Source organism: Pelodiscus sinensis, chromosome 2 (genome assembly GCF_049634645.1).
Source record: "Pelodiscus sinensis isolate JC-2024 chromosome 2, ASM4963464v1, whole genome shotgun sequence".
Classification (NCBI taxonomy): Eukaryota; Metazoa; Chordata; order Testudines; family Trionychidae; genus Pelodiscus; species Pelodiscus sinensis.
Window position 1 is genome coordinate 240,453,992 of NC_134712.1, and position 22,129 is coordinate 240,476,120.

Genomic DNA, 22,129 nt, shown 5'->3' on the forward strand with positions numbered 1-22,129 from the left:
GAATTCATTAAAAAACTGAAGTAATTTGGAGATCACTGTTACTTTCATACAGGATTCAGTTTAGGCTGTTTGTAATGTTTGGCATTATGAAGCGCTCTTACAGACCAATGATTGTAGGCTTTTTATTCTTAGTTTTAAATAACAGAAGGCAGTTTTCTTCAGTGGTAATAGGAGGGTGTCTCATTAAGACTAATGAACCACAAGATAAATTCTAATATAACTCACTGTTAAATCTGAGCCCAGTGTGTTTTGTAGAAAACTACACAGGCCTTTTACTGTTAAAATTCTTACAGTGATATAAATTACAGTTAAGTGTTATGCTATAGAAATCAGTTTCCCTTCAAAACATACACACAAAATTCTGCTAACTTTGTGTGTGCGCACACTCCCACGGGCACACTTATATATGGAATCAACACAGGTAGAATAGACTTTGTCTAGTAGTTTTCAAATGCACACGGGTTTCTTAAAGGTTTTTTTTAGTTCAGTCCTGATGAGGATTTTGCAGTCTATTGTAGCTCAGTGGTCCAAGTTACTATTTTTCACTAATGTCTACTTTCACTAATTTCTTGAGTCTTTAGTTTTTCACATACATATATACACACACGCAGGAATGTTTATTTTTAGCTCGACGCAAGCCATTTTCATTACTAATCTCTTCAAATCTTTAGTTTCTCCTATATACTGTAAGAAATGTTATATTTATAGTATTATATAGTATGTATGTCTGTGTGTGTGTGTGTATATATATATATTTACACACTATATAGTACTATACAGTATATTATAGTGTGCTATATATATATTGAATACTAAGCTTACAGAAATTATACAGTCAGTTGGGTCAGCAAAACCTAAAGTTCAGTCTTTCTTGTGAGTATGAAGTTATGTGCGGTATAACATAACTTAGCTGGTCTGAGGCCTTAGACCCAGAATGGCATTGATGAGGAATTCAGTATTTTTTAGCATTGCTGTAGAATCAGAAGCTCTTCAAGCAGCATGTGACAACCACAGGTCACTATTAAACTATTTATGTTTTTTTCCTATTCTACAACACTGCTGTACTAACATTTGACTGGAAAAGAGAAAGTACAAAGACTTAATGAGGGCCTTTGAACATGTGTGCTCTGTACAGGTTGGGATTTTGCTGGACCAGGAGTGGTCATTTCTGTCCCTCCTGCTACCGCTGCCTCCTGCCCCCCAAGTCCTAGTCTGGACACTGGCCTCCTGGCTCCCCTCTCTCCCCCACTGCTCTGCTGGTTCCCCATCCCCCCTTTGCTGGCTTTGCCAGGCAGCCCTGCTGAGGTGCACTGGTCCCACTGGGCAGCACATCTGGGTTACACTTGGCCGCCCATCTTTTGGAAAACCAGCCCTCCACTGAGACTCTCTGGTCCTGGAACAGCCAGGCTACGTCTACACTGGCCCCTTTTCCGGAAGGGGCATGTAAATTTCACTAGTCGTCGTAGGGAAATCCGCGGGGGATTTAAATATCCCCCGCGGCATTTAAATAAAAATGTCCGCCGCTTTTTTCCGGCTTTTAAAAAAGCCGGAAAAGAGCGTCTACACTGGCCCCGATCCTCCGGAAAAAGTGCCCTTTTCCGGAGGCTCTTATTCCTACTTCAAAGTAGGAATAAGAGCCTCCGGAAAAGGGCACTTTTTCCGGAGGATCGGGGCCAGTCTAGACGCTCTTTTCCGGCTTTTTTAAAAGCCGGAAAAAAGCGGCGGACATTTTTATTTAAATGCCGCGGGGGATATTTAAATCCCCCGCGGATTTCCCTACGACGACTAGTGAAATTTACATGCCCCTTCCGGAAAAGGGGCCAGTGTAGACGTAGCCCCATAGTTCTTCTGGATCATGGATGTTGCTGGACCAGAGAGTCCCAGTTTACAGAGGTTCAACCAATAGTCGGATCAGGCAAGGTTACTCGTACCTTATTGGCATATGTAATGTTTCTTGTTACATATTTATGTAAAACTGAAATATATCTTCTCATGGTCTGAGGCCTTCTTCTTCATCAAACCATGACACCGGGCTTATATCGTGGAAAATTCTGAAACAAGCTAGTCTCTTCTGATGTCAAGTATCTCTCATCTGTTCTCTTCCCAAGTAAGGTCTGGGTTCTGGATCTATGCATAATGCAGTATGAGTGAGATGGGAGCTTTGTGGAGTACTTCACAAGCAAACCTCAAGCAATAACCACAGAAATAAGGATCTCCTGAAGTGGTCTTTTCTGAATGGAAATTTGGCATAATATAAATACTACTGTAATAATTTCTGAGCTATATCTACAGCTTACTAAGCTGAGTTTTGGTATATTGTACCATGCCTGAGAGTGCTTATATTTATTGTTTTTGGACAGCAGAAGCTTTTTTTTTCATTGAAGCAAAGTTCCAGCCATGAACAGGTAACTATACCTAAGTTACTTTTTCCACATTATATAAAATTAGAAGATTTATTAGTAAAGGCACTGAATTTTTGTATCTTTTGAGAGATGATCATATGATTGTAATTACATCATATCCCCACTGGGAGTGTGATAAATTGTGACATACTATAATGTTAAGTTTATAAAACATATTCCAGGTTTCTGTTATGTTGTGACTTTAAGGTAATTGCCTAAGAAAAAATTTCAATCAGATCTCGTGATAAAATCACCTGCATAAAGTCAAAAAGCAAAAATAGCTACTTCAGCTCTGGATGATATCTACCTTAATTTTGATCTTTATCCTTTTCTCAGTAGTGAGTCCACAACAGAAACTGATTTTTGGAGGGATTTGTGTTTTGTCAGTAATCCAAGAAAATCAAGGAAAGGTCAAACAATCCATCACATTTATATACGTGATTCTCCAAAATGGATTGTGTTTACTTAGTGAGTTGTGTGGAGGCAAGCTCCAGTAGCTAGGTTCACAAACAGTAAGAATACAAGTTTTAGTATGTAGGGAAAGAAAAGAAAGGTTTGCAATATTTTCCCCCTTGTCTAAGTATTTCCCTTCCAAAATAAACACTGTAATATACTGATTGCACACTCTTTAGTGGGTTGTAGAATCACATTAAATGTGTTAGTTAGAAAAAGTACTTAAATAAAGTACTGTATACTGGAAAGAAGGCAAAAGTTTAGGTTAAGTGTGGCTCTTACAGGCAATTAATCTTCAGAGAAAATAAAACCTTTCTGTAGCTGCTAAGTATTTTAACTTCTAATTTTGTGTTGTGACACTGTCTACAGTAAGTGTCCTGAAACTGACATTCTATATGCAAAACTTGTTACAGATATAGTGCTACTTTGAAATGTAAATAAAAACATTGTTTGTGTATTCATAGAAGGGTACATTCATTTACAAAGAAGCAACTGATATATCTTTAATGGGTATTGAAAATGCACTTCTAATGCTTTGACTTCTGTAGAATCAGGTGGTCTATAACTCTTAAAGTGTACACAAGCAGATTTTGGTGACATCAACATCAGTCTTCATTTTTATGAGGCTAAAGCGCACAGAAATGCTCCTAGCTGATACTAGATACATTTTTGTGGTCTGCTTTATGGTATGTAAGTTAAGTATTTTATGTTAACCACCTCTTGGCTTTCTCCTGTGTTAGTAGCACAATATTCAATGCACAGTGGCAGAATTGTTGTAATATAGTGGGATTTTTAAGTGTAAGCACAGCTTTAGTATTTACCTTTTTAAGGTAAAAATTAAACTGGTGTGATATGTTACTTTAGCAGTAATGATGTTTGAATTAATAGGAAACTTGGTTTACAGATTGTAATGGTTGTTTGTTGTTGGCCCTGGTTCTCCTATATCTTTTACACAGTTGACTGTTTTAGTTTCCTAGAAATTAAAGAAATTAACCAGAAATTATTTTGTGTTTCGGTTTAGAAGTACCATATTAAAGCTTTAAAAGTATCACCAGCCACTGGAACTGAGAGACCATTAGTCCTCAATGCTACTGAAGCCTCTTGTAATCATGTACTGTTTAGAATGCCTATTGTGTGGTCAGTGCTGTACAAACCAGATAAATGCCCTGAAGATACTGCAGTCCGAATTGAGCACAGGGTAGCCAAACCTTCATAACTGAATCTACATCACAGATCTCTACATGTCAGATAAGGGTAGAAGGTCAGGTTTTCAAGATACATTTTTGTATCAGATCTGTGATTGGCAGAGACTCATTAAACAATGCTCAAGTTAGGTAGCTTGATGTCTTCCCTGTGGTATTGTAGAGGACTTAGAATAAGCCATGTTGTCATAAAATATAACTTTAGCTCTTCCCGTTCCAAAACAAAACATAAGGATTTAAGGCCATTTGCTCTGTTTGTACATTTTTTTTATTCCTTAAGTACAACTTGATACCTTTTAGTCCAAATTGTCAAAGAGTTATGCAAAATGTGATGAATGCATCTATTCTAGGCAATTCAATTTTGTTGCTCTTGTGTTCTAAATATCCAACTTTTTGCAGAGTATTAAGCACAAAAGTTTCACTGAGTATTTTCTTGTATTTACACATGCTCCAATGAACCTAGAGTGTGCTGGCTTTTAAGCTATACAGTAAGTAGTATAATTCATATCAAGTGATTTTATGTGCATAATTAGGACCTATATGTTTCATTTTTTTTAAAGAAATATACTTCAGCTTGTTTGGAAAAACAAATTTAGACATTTTAACACTGTAATCTCTTGTTTTTTAAAATGTCAAAATAAGTCCTTAAAATAATTGATAATGTTGTGAGGGATATTCTTGAAAAGCCAACATTTACAAAGACTAAAATGTGACATCGGCCTTAGAGAAGCATATCCGTCAGATTCTTTGGTATGGAATAAGTGTGCAAGTATTCAGATTAAATATACCACAGGCAGAAAAGTGCTTTTTTTAAGGAGCTGATATTATCTTTGGACCACACATACTAAATTTACAAATGGTGGTTAGTTAGATGAATATTAACTGCGTTATTTCAAGCTCTGCTTTAAGAGCATCACATGTGATACCCGGAGTAAACAGCTGACTTCCAAGGTGATCTGGTACTAGTTCCATAGCCCTAGAATATATGGGTTTTCAGCAAATTATGAGAAACTCCTGGGGGGTGGGGGGAGGGGTGTGTGTGTGTGTGTGTGTGTGTGTGTGTGTGTGTGTGTGTGTGTGTGTGTGTGTGTGTAAACACATCTGCAGTACCTCTATGTAGGAAATTGTAGAACTTACTTTTTGTCATAGTCTTTGGTTTGTCGTTCTCCCATAACAACTAACTCCAGATTTTGAGATTTTGACTTTGGGTTGGCCAGGGCAGAGAACTATACAACTATAAGATATCTTGAGGTTTTCAACTGTGGTGGATGAGGAGCTGGCTTGTCACTTCCAGCTGCTACATTTCATTAAGACTAAAAAAATATTTTTTTACTGTCCTCTTCCATGTAAGTAACTGTGTAATAGGGCATTGGAGGTGCCCGTCCCCCAGTCCTGCTTTTGCCCTGCTCCAAAAACCCTCTGACTCATCAGTCATCGGTGCAGTTTATTTGGTGTGCAATCCCATCACCTTCTCACCATGTACAGCTCAGATGGGGAGTGAGGGAGAAAATTGGCCTTAGAGGTTCTCTTTCCTGTGGCCAGGAGGGAAGAGTTACCCCATCTTCTACTCTTTACCTTCCTCCCTCCCACACAAGTTTCTCTAGCCATTTTCAGTTTCTCCCTTAAGTGGTAGTTGGTGTGACAGAGGGCTGAGTCAGTTGTTCTTGGTCAGCACTCTGTCACAAACTGCAGTATTTGCTGCAGGGATGTCATATGTTTATGAATGGGAGGGTTATGGTCTGCGTAGTAGTCAACAAGAGGGCACATTTTCCATGAGACAATCTTACATATTCTACATTATGATTAAAATATGAGGACTCTGGTATACTTTTAGGAACAGACTGTGAATCCTGTGTCAATGCTGGCCTATGGGGAGGTGGACTAGTTCTGAGCCAGATCCTCAGGAGACCAAGCTAGTAAAGAGTTGTAAACAGTTTCATGGGGGGTTTGGAACCTTTTGCATTAGCAGTGTGGATTATGTGAATGGTCTTTTTCCTCTTCCTGGCTGACCTCAGACACTCACATTTAAGAGATACTCACATTTTCATTAGGTACGTGGAATTTATGAATCAGATGACAATTTCTTCTGGATTTGGCCATGAGTCCTTATATTTGGCCGCAAAGTATTTAGGGGGTTTCTAATTACTCACATTATGTGGCTTCAAACTGTCTTTAATATATGTACTTCAAAAGTAAGATTTTTGCCTTTTACTGGATAAATAAGATTGGAAAGAAGGGAACAAGTGAATATAAATAGAACTCGGATGTATGGTATAATGGTATGAATTAGCATGGATGTAGTTGGGAAGGTGCACAGGACCATTGCCCCCTCCGCAACTGCAAGTCCCAGCCAAGTGTGGAATTTGCCCCTCTATATTCAGCCCCATTGTCTGACTAGAGATGTTCCCCTAACATAGAAGTCAAATCAGTCTAAAAGTAAAATCCATTGTTTTCCAGAACACTTTCCTATCCTATTAACTTAAGACTCTTACTGTGCTTTCTTTCACAGACAAGTCTTCGCTTTTTATTTTGGATGATTAAATGATATGTCAGCCTCTTGCCCTTAACTTACAATATACAGGTGTTTAAGTTGACTAGAATTGCAGGAAATATCACAAATAACTGTCTACTTACGGTTGCATGGCGTTTTACAGGAACACAGAAGCTTTGGTTTCAATTACGGTAATCCATGAATTGTAAGGATAGCTGCATGTTATGATAGCCAATCTATTTTTAAGTTTTAAAATAGGAAAGGTGAAAAATAGGATCTTAAATTCTGCACAGTTTGCTTGCCTGTTTAATTGTTCATTCATGGACTTTTCCTAATAGCTCGTTTACCAGACACTCTTATTAATAAGTCAGTTTTATATTTGTTAGTCTTAAATTTGAAAATCTTTGTTTCGACTATAGTACAGGTTCATTCCAGTTGGGAAAGATGGCTGAAGTGTAATAGAGAAATTCTTTAACAAATGTAAAATAGGTTAAATACTCAGCCTAACATATTTGTATCAGAGCTGTGTAAAAGTTGTCTCTGATCAAATGGAAACTTTGTTATGAAATTCCAGTTTTTGAAAGGGGTTCAGATGTCTACAGAGAAGTTTGTTAAATCTGAGTGTACCTATATCAAATGTCTTTAAATAATATGTAATTGTGTTGTGTTCTTAGATATTTGTACCATAGTTATCTCAACATGTTGCTGTTCTGTTTTTTCCATTAAATACAATTTGTACATAAGTAACTTTTTAAAGGTAATTATGAGGTTTCCTTCCTGACTAGAAATCTAGCCTGCACACCCCATGCACTCAACACTTCCATTTGCTTCAAGGAATGAAGGGATCAGTACATCAGCTTTGATTTTATTTAATACCTGTATGCTCTCCCAGTAGTCCCATATGAGACTGCTTACCATAAGTGTTTATACTATGGAAATACCAGTACTATCTGGTCATTTAGTTATCAACATAGAATTCCATTAAAATAAAGACTGATTACTTAATTTGCCCCCTTTTATGAATATGCCTCACCTCACTAGAGATAAAAAATGAATCTGTTGGTGCATTAATATATAGCAGCTCTTTGTGGTTTTGATTATCAAGACAACTGTAATATGGTACCAAGAAATGAAGGTTTTTATTCTGTACTTAGCCTGTGCTATTTGTGGTCCCTTAATATCCCAGTAGAAGCTGAACAGTGAATAATGATGTATGTGTAATTTGGATCTTGGAGAAAATTTAGAACATTTGCAAACTAATCAATTTCAAACAGGATGGCCAAGTTAAAAAGTTTGAGCAATTCTGTTCAACATCATGCTAATTGAAAAGAGTAGTGAAAAAGTTCCACCTTTTCCCCAGTTTTTAAAGGTAACCTTAAGAAATTTAGTTTTGTCTAGTTCCAGTAGATACAGAAATTTCAAAAATGAAGACGTGTTAGGATTGTGGATTTTAAAATTGTAGCCTGTCACCAATACATACACACAAACTATCAATACAGAGTTTTTTCACTTACATAAGTTCCTCTATCTATATGAAAGAATGATTTGGGGCCTAATCCTACTTTTACTACTCAGGCAAAACACCTGTTGAATTCAATGGTGTTGTCTATACTAAGCTTTTTTTTTTTTTTTTAAAGCAAAATCTCAGCTGCACTACCATGAGTGGGTGTGTGCCTAAGGCTCAGCCTGTAACTGTGTTGTCTAGACGTGCTTTGAAGAGGGTTTGATTACATGCTCATAAAAAAATACCATCTTTTTTGCATTAGAGACCATATACTTGCACTGATGGTAGTGCAATGGCAGATCTTTAATAGTAATAAATAATAATTTTAAATCCCCCAACCCCACAAGTCTGGTACAGGTTTGGCTACTTAATGATCTTTTCCCTCATATAGATTTAGGCTTTTCCATTCCAGTGTTACCAATTTAGATCTGTCTTTGCAGAAACATACATATTCTTTTAAGCATATCTGTAGTTCTGTTGAGGCCAGTGGAACTACTCACATGCTAAAGTTAGGCAAGTGCTTAATTCTTTGCAGTACGAAGTCCTTTGTTAACTAAAACTTATGTTTGTGGGCATTTTCCTACCTTGGAAGCAAAATATGGCTGAAAAATGTTTTTAGCGCTGATGATGTTGTTACCAATCTGAAGCAGATACATCCCCCTCACCAAATCCTTGAGGTTGATTTAATTTAGGCCATCTGAAAATGTGTGCTTTATAAAATTTTCAGTTGTTGTTATCCTCAAGTATTACAAAACTGTATGAAAACTGCCTTTTTAGATGGCTTGAATTTCCCACTGAAATAGTGAAAAGGTGTAGATTTTGGTATCTTTTTCCTTTGTTATAAATGTCACAGTTTGTGTGTGTGTTTTTAGCATTTTTTTAAAGATTCTGTTTTCAATAAAGTAAAACTGTGATTTACAATGTATCGTTTTGTCAACATTTTTATTAAAAATAAACAATGGACTTTAAGTCTTAATAAGATGTTACTCTGTTGTCTATGCAAGCCTCATAATGTATCCCTCTATAGTATATGTATGCCATTTCACTGTGGGAGGGTGAATTAATATTTGTAAAGAGATTGAGAGCCTCTAAAACAAGCCATTTGTTGAAGTTCAGAGTATCATAGGGGAGTGTCAAGGGTCTGCCCGTAAAGATACTCTGCCAGGGAGTTGTCTGTAACGTCCTCCCTCTTACAAAGTCCCAGAGCACTCTGCTCTCTGGGTCAGCCCCTGTGTTTCTCTAGCCCTCTTTAGTTACCTCTCCATTGCCAGATCTCCTCCAGCCTTCCCGGATGGGGTCCACTCTGACAACCCTACCTCCTTCTCCTTATCCCTTGGCTCTCCGGGTGTCTTCTCGGTGTCATCTTAGTCATCAAGAGGTGCTTCCAGCACTACCACAGCATCCCTACATCCCCTCTCTTCCTGGCAGCCTGCAGACCTTTTAAAGGTCCTGTGCCTACACTGCCCCTCCCCTTGGGCTGGCATCAGAATGCCCTCTCGCTCTCAGCATGCCCTGCCCTCTTAGACCTCAGTGTCGCCGGGCCTCAGGTCAGCGGGCACATTCATCGTCTCTGGCCAGAGCACAGCTGTTTGTGGCCACGGCGCTGTCTCTGCACCGTCTGTGGCGAGAGTGCGGGGCTGTGTTGCCCCATAACACCAGCCTTCTTTGGCCCCAGCAGTATTGGGCGTCGGGTCAGCAGGCCTGTTCAGCACCCCTGGCTGGAGCACAGCTATTCACGGCCACAGCGCTGGCTCTGTGCCACCTGCGGCAAGAGTGCGGGCTGTGCTGCCCTGTCATAGGAATTAAGAGATCCCTTTAGTAGATTCAGTATGTACAGGCAGTCCCCGGGTTACGTACAAGATAGGGACTATAGGTTTGTTCTTAAGTTGAATTTGTATGTAAGTCGGAACTGGCTCCAGATTCAGCCGCTGCTGCTGAAACTGACCAGGGGCTGACTACAGGAAGCCCGAGGCAGAGTTGCTCTGCCCCCAGCTTCCTGGAATCAGCCACTGATCAGTTTCAACAGCGGCTGAATCTGGAGCCTGGGACGGAACAGCTGGGGCGTTGCCGGGTAGGTCCCCCCAGGACCAACCCGGCAGCACCCCAGCTGCTCTACCCCAGGCGTCCACAACAAAAGCCTGGTCTGCTGGGGGGGCGCACTAGCTGCGCCCCCCCCCCCCAGCAGACCAGGGAGACCCAGAGCAAAGCCGCAGGGGCAGCGGAGTCCCGCGCCTCTGCGGCTTTGCTCCGGGTGTCCCTGGTCCGCTGGGGGGGGGGGCGGTCCCCAGCAGACCAGGGACACCCCGAGCAAAGCCTTGGAGGCGCGGGACCCCGCCGCCTCTGCGGCTTTGCTCCGGGTGTCCCTGGTCTGCTCGGGGTGTCCCTGGTCTGCTGGGAGGGGTCCCCAGCAGACCAGGGACACCCGGAGAAAAGCCTTGGAGGCGGCGGGGTCCTGCGCCTCTGCGGCTTTGCTCCGGAGCAAAGCCTTGGAGGCGCGGGACCCCGCCGCCTCTGCGGCTTTGCTCCGGGTGTCCCTGGTCTGCTCGGGGTGTCTCTGGTCTGCTGGGAGGGGTCCCCAGCAGACCAGGGACACCCGGAGCAGCTTTTCTTACCCCGGAGGACGCGGTGGCAGGACCACTGCGCGTCTGGGTGGTCCCGCCGCCCGCGAGTTCTGGGGCGAGAAAAGCCCCGTTCGTAAGTGCGGATCTGACTTATGTCGGATCCGCGTAACTCTGGGACTGCCTGTATTACACAATGTGGATCAAAACACAAAACAATTAAAGCAAAAGATATAGAAAAAACACCAAAAAGCAAAACTGTACCTTTTACATTCCTGTATCCTAATGTTTGGGGTTTTTTAGTTAATGGAAAAATTCACAAGCTATCAACAGAATTGTGTCAATGATTACTGTACTAATTTAAACATGGGAAGTCAACACGCCTTTTCTGCATTGCAAGTATTATAGTTTTCCTAAAGCATCTGAAACATTTTAACAAAAATTTAGCTTTCAGGCTTTCCTTAGTGCATAACATTGATCAAGGGATTTTAGGCTTTCCCCTTTAAACCTCAAGAGGAAGTCTACAACTGAAAGGTTTTTAATGCATTTTATTCTCTTCTAGACCTAAACACTATTAGTTGGTCCCTCATGTCTAGACTACAGGGAAGATTCGAAAGAGGATTGCAAATTCCGTGGGAATTTGCATATCTTCTTCCGATCTCACTTTTGAAAGCTGAAAGTGAAAGTAGTCTAGATATGCTTTTTTTCAGCAATACCCTCCTTTTTTTGAAAACCTCATTTTTTGAGGAAAAGCGGCTTTTTGAAAAAGGGAGGGGCTTGCCGAAAAAAATGCAGGGAGGGGAAAAAAGAAAAAGGAAAGCAAAGGGACTAGAAGAAGACAGGTAAGAATGTGGAGAACAAGGAAAAGCAACAAATCAGAGAAAACAGTAGCACAGTTCCCATTTAACTTTTATTTCTGTGAGGATCATCATTCATAGAGAAGCTTTTTTTCTTACACTAGATCTGACAAGGATCTAATCTAATCTCCTGCGAGGTTTTCCCATTAAACCAATTAAAAATGCAATTATGTAGTCATTCTGGACTGTTTGCATATTTTTATCAACATTCAAGAATTTTCTTTTGATAACAAGAGCGACATAAAGGACAAACAACTTTTTCTCCCAAGGAAAACTCTTCAAATGCTTGAAGACAAGTCCGATGAAACATATGTGAACAAGACAGCAGAACAGTCTGGCGTAAACACTGATTGTTGCAATTGTTGCTGTTTTCAGAAAAGACGTTTGGAGGATGAGTTATATGACAGAGTGGCATAATGCAAATAGGGCAGTCAAATATTTCTTGCCGAAACGCCTAAGAGGAAGATAAGAAACTATATTGGTTATTGTAGACTGATAACTAAATATTGGAAGGCATGCATAGCAACAATACACTACACAACTAGAAAGTTCAAAGTGGATTTTGCTACAGTTGGTGGTAGGTCATTGAATATTTATTGAAAAATGTTCCATATCTCTTCACATCAGAACAATTTCGAAATATCTTTAATATTACTTCCCTTCTTCTTAAACAAAGGAGGAATTATTTATAAACATAAACCAAAAAAAAGCTACTATAGCAAAGTAACTTTCTGAACATACATAAGAACGGACATACTGGGTCAGACCAAAGGTCCATCTAGCCCAGTATCCTGTCTGCCAACAGTGGCGAATACCAGATGTCCCAGAGGAATGGAACCCAACAGGTAATCCTCATGTGATCCATCTCCTGTCACCCATTTCCAGACAGAGGCTAGGGACACCATTCCTACACATCCTGGCTAATAGCCATTGATGGACCTAACCTCCATGAATCTATCTAGCTTTTTTTTTTTAACCCTGTTAGAGTCCTAGCCTTCACCACATCATCTGGCAGGGAGTTCTAGAGGCTGACTCTGCGTTGAGTGAAGAAAAGTTTCCTTTTGTTTATTTTAAACCTGCTGCCTATTAATTTCATTTGGTGACCCCTAGTTCTTATATTGTGGGAATAAGTAAATAACTTTTCCTTTTTCACTTTTTCCACACCAGTCATGATTTTATAGATCTCTATCACATCCCTACTTAGTCTTTTCTCTTTTCTAAACTGAGAAGTCCAAGTCTTTTTAATCTCTTTTTAATCTCTTAATACTTTTTAATCTCTCTTCAACTTTGATGTACTATTTTTAAAAAGTTTGCAGACATTGTTTTAACATGTAGATTGACAAATGATCCAAAGGAATATTTTGGATGGAGGATATGTTGAAAAGACCTTTCCTGCTCTGACACTGACTTTAGTTGCAAAAATGAATTGAAAATCATCTTTCAAATGGCTCTGAAACCAACCTGCATCTGTATTTTTTCCCATTCAATTTCACTTATTAATGGAGCAAATTTTTCCTCCAGCTGTTGAAATAGATTTCGACTTGCAGCTATAGAAGAATCAATTTCAGAAAAAAACTCATCTATGTTTGTGTCGTAGGAACTCAATAATCGATTGCTGATCTCCAGAAACTAAAGGGGGAAAAACAGCTTCCAGTTAGAACAGATTTCTGTTTAACAGTTTACCAGCACTGAATTTTCAAAATTATTTGTAAGTTGCTAATAATTAAGGAAATACATTGAGCATTTTCAAAATAAACTCTATTTATTAAAACAGTACTTTCTTTGGCAAACTACCACTCTATCCAAACATAATGAATTCTTACTTAATGTACAAACATGTACCTTTTTTATATTAACTGTCCAAAGGTCTCTACTTTATACTCATAAAAGCTTTAACTCATATGAACACAAGGTGGGTTTGAAAGTATGGTTAACTCCCAAGAACATATTTCATCTTCATTTTAAAAGTTGATAATTTTTTTTTAAAAGTTAATGTACTATGTTTTGTTAACACTGCTAAAGACAACCCAAGTATGTGCATTGAACAGTAGTACTCAATTAATTTTTAGAGCGTAATGCTACTCCCAACAGAAAACAAGAGGAATTGTTGGTCCTGTTGCCAAGGATGCAAGAGATACAAATGATGGGGTAAGAGCAAGAGTGCATGTTTGGCAAGGCAGGAGTGTGAGGGTTCCTCTTCCCATTTTGCCAGCTGGCTGGGTTCAAGGGTTTCTTCCTCCCCCATCTATTTAAAATTCTGGGGGCTTTTCAAAGGCATCTTGCTCCTTTACCTCTACTGCCTTCCCTCACAGAATCGTAGGGTTGGAGGTCATCAAGTCCATCCCCCTGCTATCTCCCCTGTCCAACCCTCCCCTTAGTTCAAGTGCAGGAGATATGTTTTCAGGATGCTGTGGGTATGACTGATTTTTGGAGTTCAAGGGTTTTTTTTCAAATGGGTCCTAAATTGTCCAGTGTGTCTTGCTTCTGTTGCAGCATTGTGGAGGCACAAGTGGGTTGTACACAGTATGACTTGACAATTTAATATTAGGGAAGATAAGACTGTTTAAGCTCATTCAAACTTACAGCTGGTATTGGATGTGGGTGAAAAGGCCCAGCTTCCAGAGATAAATGAGACCTGAGATTTCACTAGTCGACTTTGTGTCTAGAGAGGGGGAGACTTGAAGTCTTCGGGGACTGAGGTCCTAACCTAGTCTATTCTCTGTGGCGAAAGCTAACGTGTTCAAAAATGGAGTTTGAGCCAAAGGGGGGAGGCAGAATAGGGTCTATCCCAAGTTACTGGTTACATGATGGGAGATCTGTAGACCCTGAGCTGGACCCCCACCTAAATGCCTGGAATTTGAGAATGGGGGCAGATGTACAGCACCTCTCGGCTTTGTTAAATTATCAGTGTTGCTGTCTGCCACCTAAATTCATCCCGAGTGTGGTGTTCATTTGCCTGTGTATCCTGATAAAAGACTTGTGTGTTATTCAATCTTTGAAGAGATCAACTATGCAGCCATAGAAGTATGGACTGAAGTATAACTGGCTCTCACTCCTATCTTAACTCAGCAAACTCAGGTTCCTGATGCAGATGCAGTGTCTATATTTCCGCACATCTGCTGTGAACTACAAAATGCCTGAAAGCTCAGTATAGAGAACAATACTTCTCCTAGAAGCATCACAAGATCTGTGTCAAGATTCTTATTTTGATAATGGTTCTTGATGATTTGAGAAAAAATTCCACAGAAAGAAATGGGATGTGGGCTAAATACTATGGATTCTGTTTCTTTCTCAGGAAAAGAAAATGGGGATTATTCAGTTTGTGTTCATTTGTTCTTAAGTCCACAATCACAGAAATCAGTTGACCATCAAAGTGACTCAGCCTCACCGGCATGGAAATTTTTCCATGTCAAAAGAGTTTGCATATAATGTTTTCTACATCTGTGTTTGTGTTTGATAGTGAAAATATTATCAACATGTTTGTGGTTTTTTTCCTTTTCTCCTTGGCCAGATTCAGTGCCAGAGACTCATGTGGGGCTGCTGCCTGAGGTTAACTGAGCTCTGAGCTTGAAGGAACCCTACCCCCACCCTGGACAGACAGTTCTCAGAGGTCCCCGCTTGCTTGTCTATCTTGATGAGGAACAGCAAAGCAGTCCTGTCTTGGAGTGCCCACATTCGGGACACCACAGCACTCGGCCACATGGAACCAGAGCTGCCTCTGGGCATGCCGGTGTGTCTCATGGGTCGTTGCCATCAGCCCAGCTGCACTTGCTGCAGGCTGCCATCCGGGGGGGGTTCATTGGGGGGCCTGTCAAGATCCAGGAGGCCCTGCGGGAGAGCATCCACCCTGAGGAGCCCTCAGAGCCACCCTGGTCCTCCCCACCGGGGACTCATGCCCCATTCCTTCCTCATGTCCTTCTAGTTCCCCTCCCTAGCCCCCCTTCCTGATGTCAAACAAAAGACATGCATGTTCAGAAATAGAAACTGGGTTTATTGAACAAAACTTGGGGGGGGATGAACCTCTGGGGAGACTGGGAAAAGGAGGTGGGAGAAGGGAAAAGAGAGGGTGGGCTAGGGGAGGGGGAAACCTGGGAGGAGGGAACTGGAAGGGGGAAACAAGGGGAAGAAGGGAGAGGGGAAGCTCAGGGCCCAGCGTTGGGGATCTCGCTGGACCAACTTGATTTTCATGCTAACCTGCTCCTGGGTTCACATGTGGCCTTTGGTGGCCAGGCTGGCAGCTTCCTGCCATAGACGGCCGCATTCCTCCGTCTAGTGCAGAGATCATGGACATTGGGGGCATCTCCCCCCCCCATACCTGAATAAGGTCCATTATCTCTGCCCTGGACCAGGAAGGTGCCCACTTTCTCCAGCCCTTGTCAGACTCCTGGGAGCTGGTAGACTGCTCCTGGGGAGTGGAGGAGGGCTGGCTGCCAGTGGCTTGCTGGCTCATGTTTTGGGGCCACTGCTGGCTCTGGTCTGGCAGGCTTGGAGCTGGCACAGGCACTGTGGCCAGGGTCTACCACTTTAATGGCTCCAGGGTTGGGGAAGAGGAGAGTAAGTTTTCCTGGTTGTGCCCAGAGTGGCCACCAGTTCTCCATGGGAAGGGCTGGAGGCCCCCTATTTCAAATTAAGTGTCTACACAGCATTTAATTCGAAATAGCTATTTTAAATCTGGTGTTACTCCTCATAGAATGAGCTTTACCAAATTCAAATTAAGCACTCTGCTATTTCGAATTAATTTTGAAATAGCGGTTTGCATGTATAGATGCTATTAAAGTTAATTCGAAATAATGGCTGTTATTTTGAATTAACTTTGCAGTGTAGACATACCCAATGACTTCTTATAAAAATCCAGGCTTAGCTAACAGTTCAATACATTATTTTTAACTTTGATTGTCATTAGTGTACTTCAGAATTAGTGGCTAACATGGCCTCCATGTCAGTTAAACTTCCAAAATTAGTTGCCCAGGTGTGTGGGTGTGAAAGACAGCTTTATAATGAAACTCTTAGCTTTGATCTCTCTCTAATCTATTGTTTCCTGCTAAAGTGACTACTTTAAAACAAAGACAAATTCCAGCATCACCCAGAAAAGGAAAATGATGGGAAGCTTTATTACAAGAGTAGGGATAGGTAAATTTCTGTCTTGTGCATAAATTTGATTTGATTATATTTTTAAGTTTTTCCTTTTAAGTAAGAGAAGTGGAAACATGTAAATTCATACTGACTGGAAGACAGTGTGGTTGACTGCATTTTTCACTATAGCAAAAAAAAAAAAAGTTTGATACAGCCATAAAATGTTTCTGCTAATTTAATCAGTCAGCCGCAGTTTAGTTTTATTTATTATACAAAAACACCTAGTATATGACTGGTGGTGTTTTAAAAAACTGTATTAATATTGAGGCCCTTTTAAAGCATTTCCTTGTAAAACTTTGAGAGATAGGGGGTGTCTAAAAGATTGTCTAGCATAGTACATGTTAGTGAAGCTATTCTTGTATTTCCATGGTATCCTTTCATTAAGAAATATCTTTCAAATTCCATCACATGCAAATAGGTGCATTGACCTTAAATGTTTTGTCCTCTTCGATATTTGCATTTTACATCATTTCCATATATTTCTAAATGACAAAATTGTGAATCTCTTTTGGGTGAGATGCACAATATGTATTGGACTAATGAGATTTTATTTTAATCCAGTTATGAGAGCACATACTGCCCTCAGTGTTTTAGTGAGCTAAGTCTCTGAAATTACATTTATTGTAAAAGGTTATTGGAGTCTTAATTTGCTTTATCTGAATTACTGTCAAATCCTAGGTTTTAGAATTTAATTAACTTGTTTTATATAAAACATGAAACCTGCTTCTGCTCCTAGTGAAATCAATGTTGAAGTTCACTGACTTCAGCGGCAGCAGGAGTTATCCAACACGATCTGTTCAGAAAGAAATTAGCCAGGATTGATTCTTTTAGAAAGTTTTTCTATGCTGCCTTGGCACAACTATGCTGCAAAGCCTATATTATGTTTGGTTCTAACCTGGCTTTCAGTGAATCAAACTGGCATATAACACTGTGGGCAATAATTTTCATGAGAAACGTATATGTGGCCATCAGTAATTAGCATAAATTAGAGCAGCCCTAAGGCTGCTTCAGCTTTTGCTGGTGGTCAGGGAGAACTCCAAATATGGAGAGTGCATAAAAAGTTTAAAGCAGTGATACTCAGTAGATGGCCCATGGGCCATATGTAACCTGTCAAGGCTTCCTTTGTGGTCCACCATCAGACCTTAAAAATATTTATAATTAAGTTCAGAACCAGTGACGTGCTCTTTATTATTTGCCTATGACTTCCGTAGTAAATAATTTACTGTCAATGCTTAATTTTAATAAAAGAGGTGCTGGGGCAAACTCCTAAACAAAATAAGTGCTGATAGGGAATCTGGAGAGAGATGGCTGCTGGCCAGGTGCACAGCCCTGAAGGCAGCGCAGCTGTCACCATCAGGACAGATGTAAGGGTGGCATGGTATGGTATTGCCATCCTCTGTGCTGCTGCTGTCAGTGGCACTGTCTTCCAGCCTAGGTGGCTGGAGAGCAGCAGCTGACAACTGGGAGCCTAAAAGAGTCAAGGATATGAACTTCCAAGCCTAAATGTGCTGGGGTTCAGCTCCATCAAGCCCCAGTACAAATTAAGCACTGTTTACTCAATCTTAAATTCTTGCAATAGCACTGGTTGCAGTTGAGCAAGGACAGTACACATTATTTTTTAGCAATGGAAATGGAGCAAAAAAATGCACGCGAATAAGAGCAAATGTCACAAAGTCAACAGTGAATACCGTGCTTTTAGCCCAATTGGACATATTGTCTTTTTATAATGCTACCTCAGTTAAACACAAAACCTTTGTGCTTAAAATGCCACACCACTGTATCTGGCTGTAAGGTCCTCAACATGGAGCATCACTTTGAATCAAAGCATAGTAAATTCAGCTCAGTCTGTCTTCCTGGAAGTGTTGTGATGTGACAAAATTGAAAATCTGAAGTCTTTATATCACACTTCAAATGTCACTTTCACAACATCAGTGACTATACATGAAAAAGCAACAGCTGCTTCTCTTCGAATAATATTGGCACTAGCCAAGAAGAAAAGCCTTCTCTGCATGAGCTTTCTGCCAGAGATAAAAATAATTATGACTTTGTGAACCATGTGAAGCAAGTTTCACTGTGTGATTCTATGGCTGTGAGAAGACTGGAGGTAATTTTCAAGGATTGTTTGTCAGCACTACGTTCCAGTTTAAAAACTGCCAAATACATGTGTGTCATGCAATGAATGAATGAATCAAGCAATTTAAAAACAATGTGTAGTCCTGTGGCACCTTTGAGACCAACAAATTATATAAAAACATGAGCTTTCATGAAGAAGTGGGTTTTGCCCACAAATAAATACATATAAATAAAATAAATATTTGTTTGTTTTGCCCAAATACACACACACATACATATATAAAATAAATAATATGTTAGTCTCTAGGGCTATGTCTACACAGCAGCGTTATTTTGGAATAATTGAGCATTTCTATACAGCAAGCCATTGTTCTGAAATAATGGCGAACTGAATGACTTCTTACTTCAACTTTTGTAACCCTCATTTTATGAGGTGTAAGGGAAATCAAAGGAAGAGTGTTCTTCCTTTGACTTTCTGCTGTGTAGACCGCACCAAAAGCTGAATTAAGCTAATTCGACTTCAGCTACACAATTGACGTAGCTCAAGTTGTGTAGCTTAATTTGACTTTTGCTCTGCTGTGCAGACGTGCCCTAAGGTGCCACAGGACTACTTTTTGTCTTTAAAGTTACAGACTCACATGCCTACCCCTCTGAAACTTTTAATCAAACAATTTGTGACACTGCCCAGTATCATTGTTAGGTTGTATGACAATGACATTTTCAAAGAAGAAATGTTATGTTTAATATAATTAGAAACCTATCCTACAGGACAGATTATTTTTTAAAAGATAAAAGCTTTATTTTAAAAAATGGTTTAAAGCTGCAGAAAGTAAACTTGCTTATTGCAGATGGCAGTCCCTTCATTACAGGGAAAGAGGAGATTTGCTTCATATTTGTCAGTAATATACTTCATGCATCATTAATCAGAATATTCAGTGTAGTACATTGTGCAGGGGACTTTAAAAAAAGGGTACTCTGAGATTAGTAAACTACTACACACACTCAACTTGCTGCTTGCAACATCTTCTGTTTAAAGCTCCTTTTATAAGACATTCCAGTCAAATGCAATGTCCAGCTGCAGCATAACATTCACTGGTGAAGTCGAGGGCACGTTTTTGAGAAGTTTTATGCCCTTCAAAAAGAAGCTTCTTTCAAGCTGCAAGACCAACAAGACCTGTGAGTTCCTAGGATTTATGAATGATGTTCATTTATATAATGGTAGGTTTACTGTGCAATATTATTGGACATGTGAATGCTCTCAACTTCCAGCTCTAAGGTTATTCAAGCAGTGTTGGGAATCTGTCCGAAAAGTGCTTTCAGAAGAATTTTGAAGTCTTTCAGACAGACATAACAGGAAAGATGTTGCATTTTTCCATGTTGCATGTTATTTAGATGAAGCTTTAATGAAAATACAAGAATTTCTTAAAAAAAAAAAAAAATCTGATCCAGAATTTTAAAATGTCAAAGGATTTACTTTTATTTGTTCATGATCCATTTGTTGCCTCTGCCAATGGACCATGCCCTTCTTTGAAGCAAATAATGTTCTTGATTCAATTGTTGAAGGTGTATTTGTATTAAACTGTGAGTCTCCAGAACTCAGGCATCTTGAAGGCAAAATTCAGAGAAGTAGGAGTTGGTGATTTTTGGACTCAATATGTTGGCCATTTTCAGAATAGCCATCTATCTTTTAACAATGTTCAGCTAAACTTTCCTCTGCAAATCTGGGTTTCCGACCATGAATATTTAAAAAGCAACAACACTGGAATTGCCTGATATGAGCATCTTCTCCCATGGATCTGCCTTGCCCTGACCTCCGACAAATCACTCTTCAAAAAGCTGCCCAGAGATCATTGATATCACCTCTCCCATTAGAGATTTCCACAAACACAAGTAATAATGTTGATTCATAAACTTTGTTAAAAGATAGAAACACTAATATTTATATTGCAATAATAATCTTAAATCTTATTTATTGGCAGCTGAAGGTGAGGTTTTGTTGTTGGGTTTGGTTTTTTTTGGATTAACCTGTGCAAATGGCATGCCTCTTGTTATATAACTTTCAAATCAGGCCATAGGTAAGATCTAACTAAGTATCATTTGTTTAAAGCCACCTTTGCTTCTACAATGAATACATGAACAAAGTGACACAATCTAGCACTCTATAGCATATATCCTAAGTGTCAGTTTTGACTCCTTGTATCTTTGTCTAGGCCACATTATGGATGAGCATGTAAGAAAGGCATGCTGCTGCTGGGGAAGCAGAGACAGTAAAGAGAGTACACACTGCTGCTGTGAGAGAGGCAGGGGGAAAAGCTCAATTTCTTCCAGAAATCCCAGCAAGATTTTTCCATGCAGCACGTGACTCTGGAAGTGAGAAGCTTTACATGACCTTATCTGACAATGACAAGGACTGTTTGCTTGTTCTTTCCCTCTGTTAAACTCCGCTGTAAGAGGTCTCCCATTCACTCCCCAAAATCACACAAAAGACATTGGGGTCCTCTCATCAGGCTATCCTGAGCCAAAGCCATAGAAGAAGCAGTGGAGAATTTCTTTTGCTTATGACTGATCCATCATGTTCCCTACAAGTATGCTGTCTTTCCAATGGATTTTCTGCAGAATGACCCCAGTCCAATTAATCACAAAAGCAACTGAATAAGAGACTGGAAGACAGAAATGTAGCTAACTTTTAAAAAGTGGGGGTTCATGCTAAAAGGCCTATAAACATTTAGAGTTTGTATAGGAAGGGATAAGCACCCTTTATAGAACATAGAATTGGTAGTGTTAATACTAGGCATTATGTTTGCAGTTGCTGATGCTAAATCCTGATCTGTGTCAATACACAAGTTATTAGATCACTTTGTTTTTCAAAAAATTGAAACTGATTTAATAGATTTTGCTGTACTGAGAGACCAATAGGCTGCGCAGTGCTTTTACCTGTCTGAAAAGATATTTGAATAATTAATCGGTATCTTGTTGTGATTTCATTATAGGGTCATTAGGAGAATATTTCAGCTTAATGGTGTGACATAAACTAGGAGTTCTAAATGCTTTATCAATATGCAAAGTGACATCAATCATTTACAAGGAAACTCTATGATTAAATGAAATGATGCAAACAAAAGCACCTTGGTGAACTCTGTAGAGAGAAGTTGTCTTAAGTGATCTGTCTTAATGTCAGCAAATTGTTTACTAATGTGTTGACTTATAACAACCCTCAAAAGTAAAATAAAAAAGCTAGCATTTACAGCATATCAGTGAATCAGCTGATAAGCTTTTATGGGTTTAATATCCTTCTAGTCTTGCTCCTTGGAGCCACTTCGAGTTAGCAACAGAATGTTTGCTATCACCATGTGATAAAGGAAGTCAAAGGACTAAACAAACTCTAGGACCATTATACTGTTTGGTCAGATTTAAATTAAAATTGTTGGGAGAAATCATGTGGAGGAGGAAACTAAA

At 39.8% G+C, this 22,129-nt stretch overlaps 1 protein-coding gene across 5 annotated transcripts in view; it reads right to left on the reverse strand.

Annotated features, from left to right (window-relative positions):
- Positions 1-11,501: 11,501 nt before the first annotated feature.
- Positions 11,502-22,129, reverse strand: part of RNF32 (ring finger protein 32) — a 56,736-nt gene continuing 46,108 nt past the window's right edge. For 4 of the 5 annotated variants that reach the window (XM_075922753.1, XM_075922752.1, XM_075922754.1 and 1 more), the window contains 2 exons: positions 12,929-13,096; positions 11,502-11,921 (listed from right to left, as the gene is read on the reverse strand). In XM_075922753.1, the coding sequence (XP_075778868.1) occupies positions 11,670-11,921; positions 12,929-13,096 (420 nt within the window). In that variant the 3' untranslated portion in view covers positions 11,502-11,669. The remainder of the gene's footprint in view (positions 11,922-12,928; positions 13,097-22,129) is intronic. The other variant, XM_075922755.1, reaches the window with a different exon arrangement.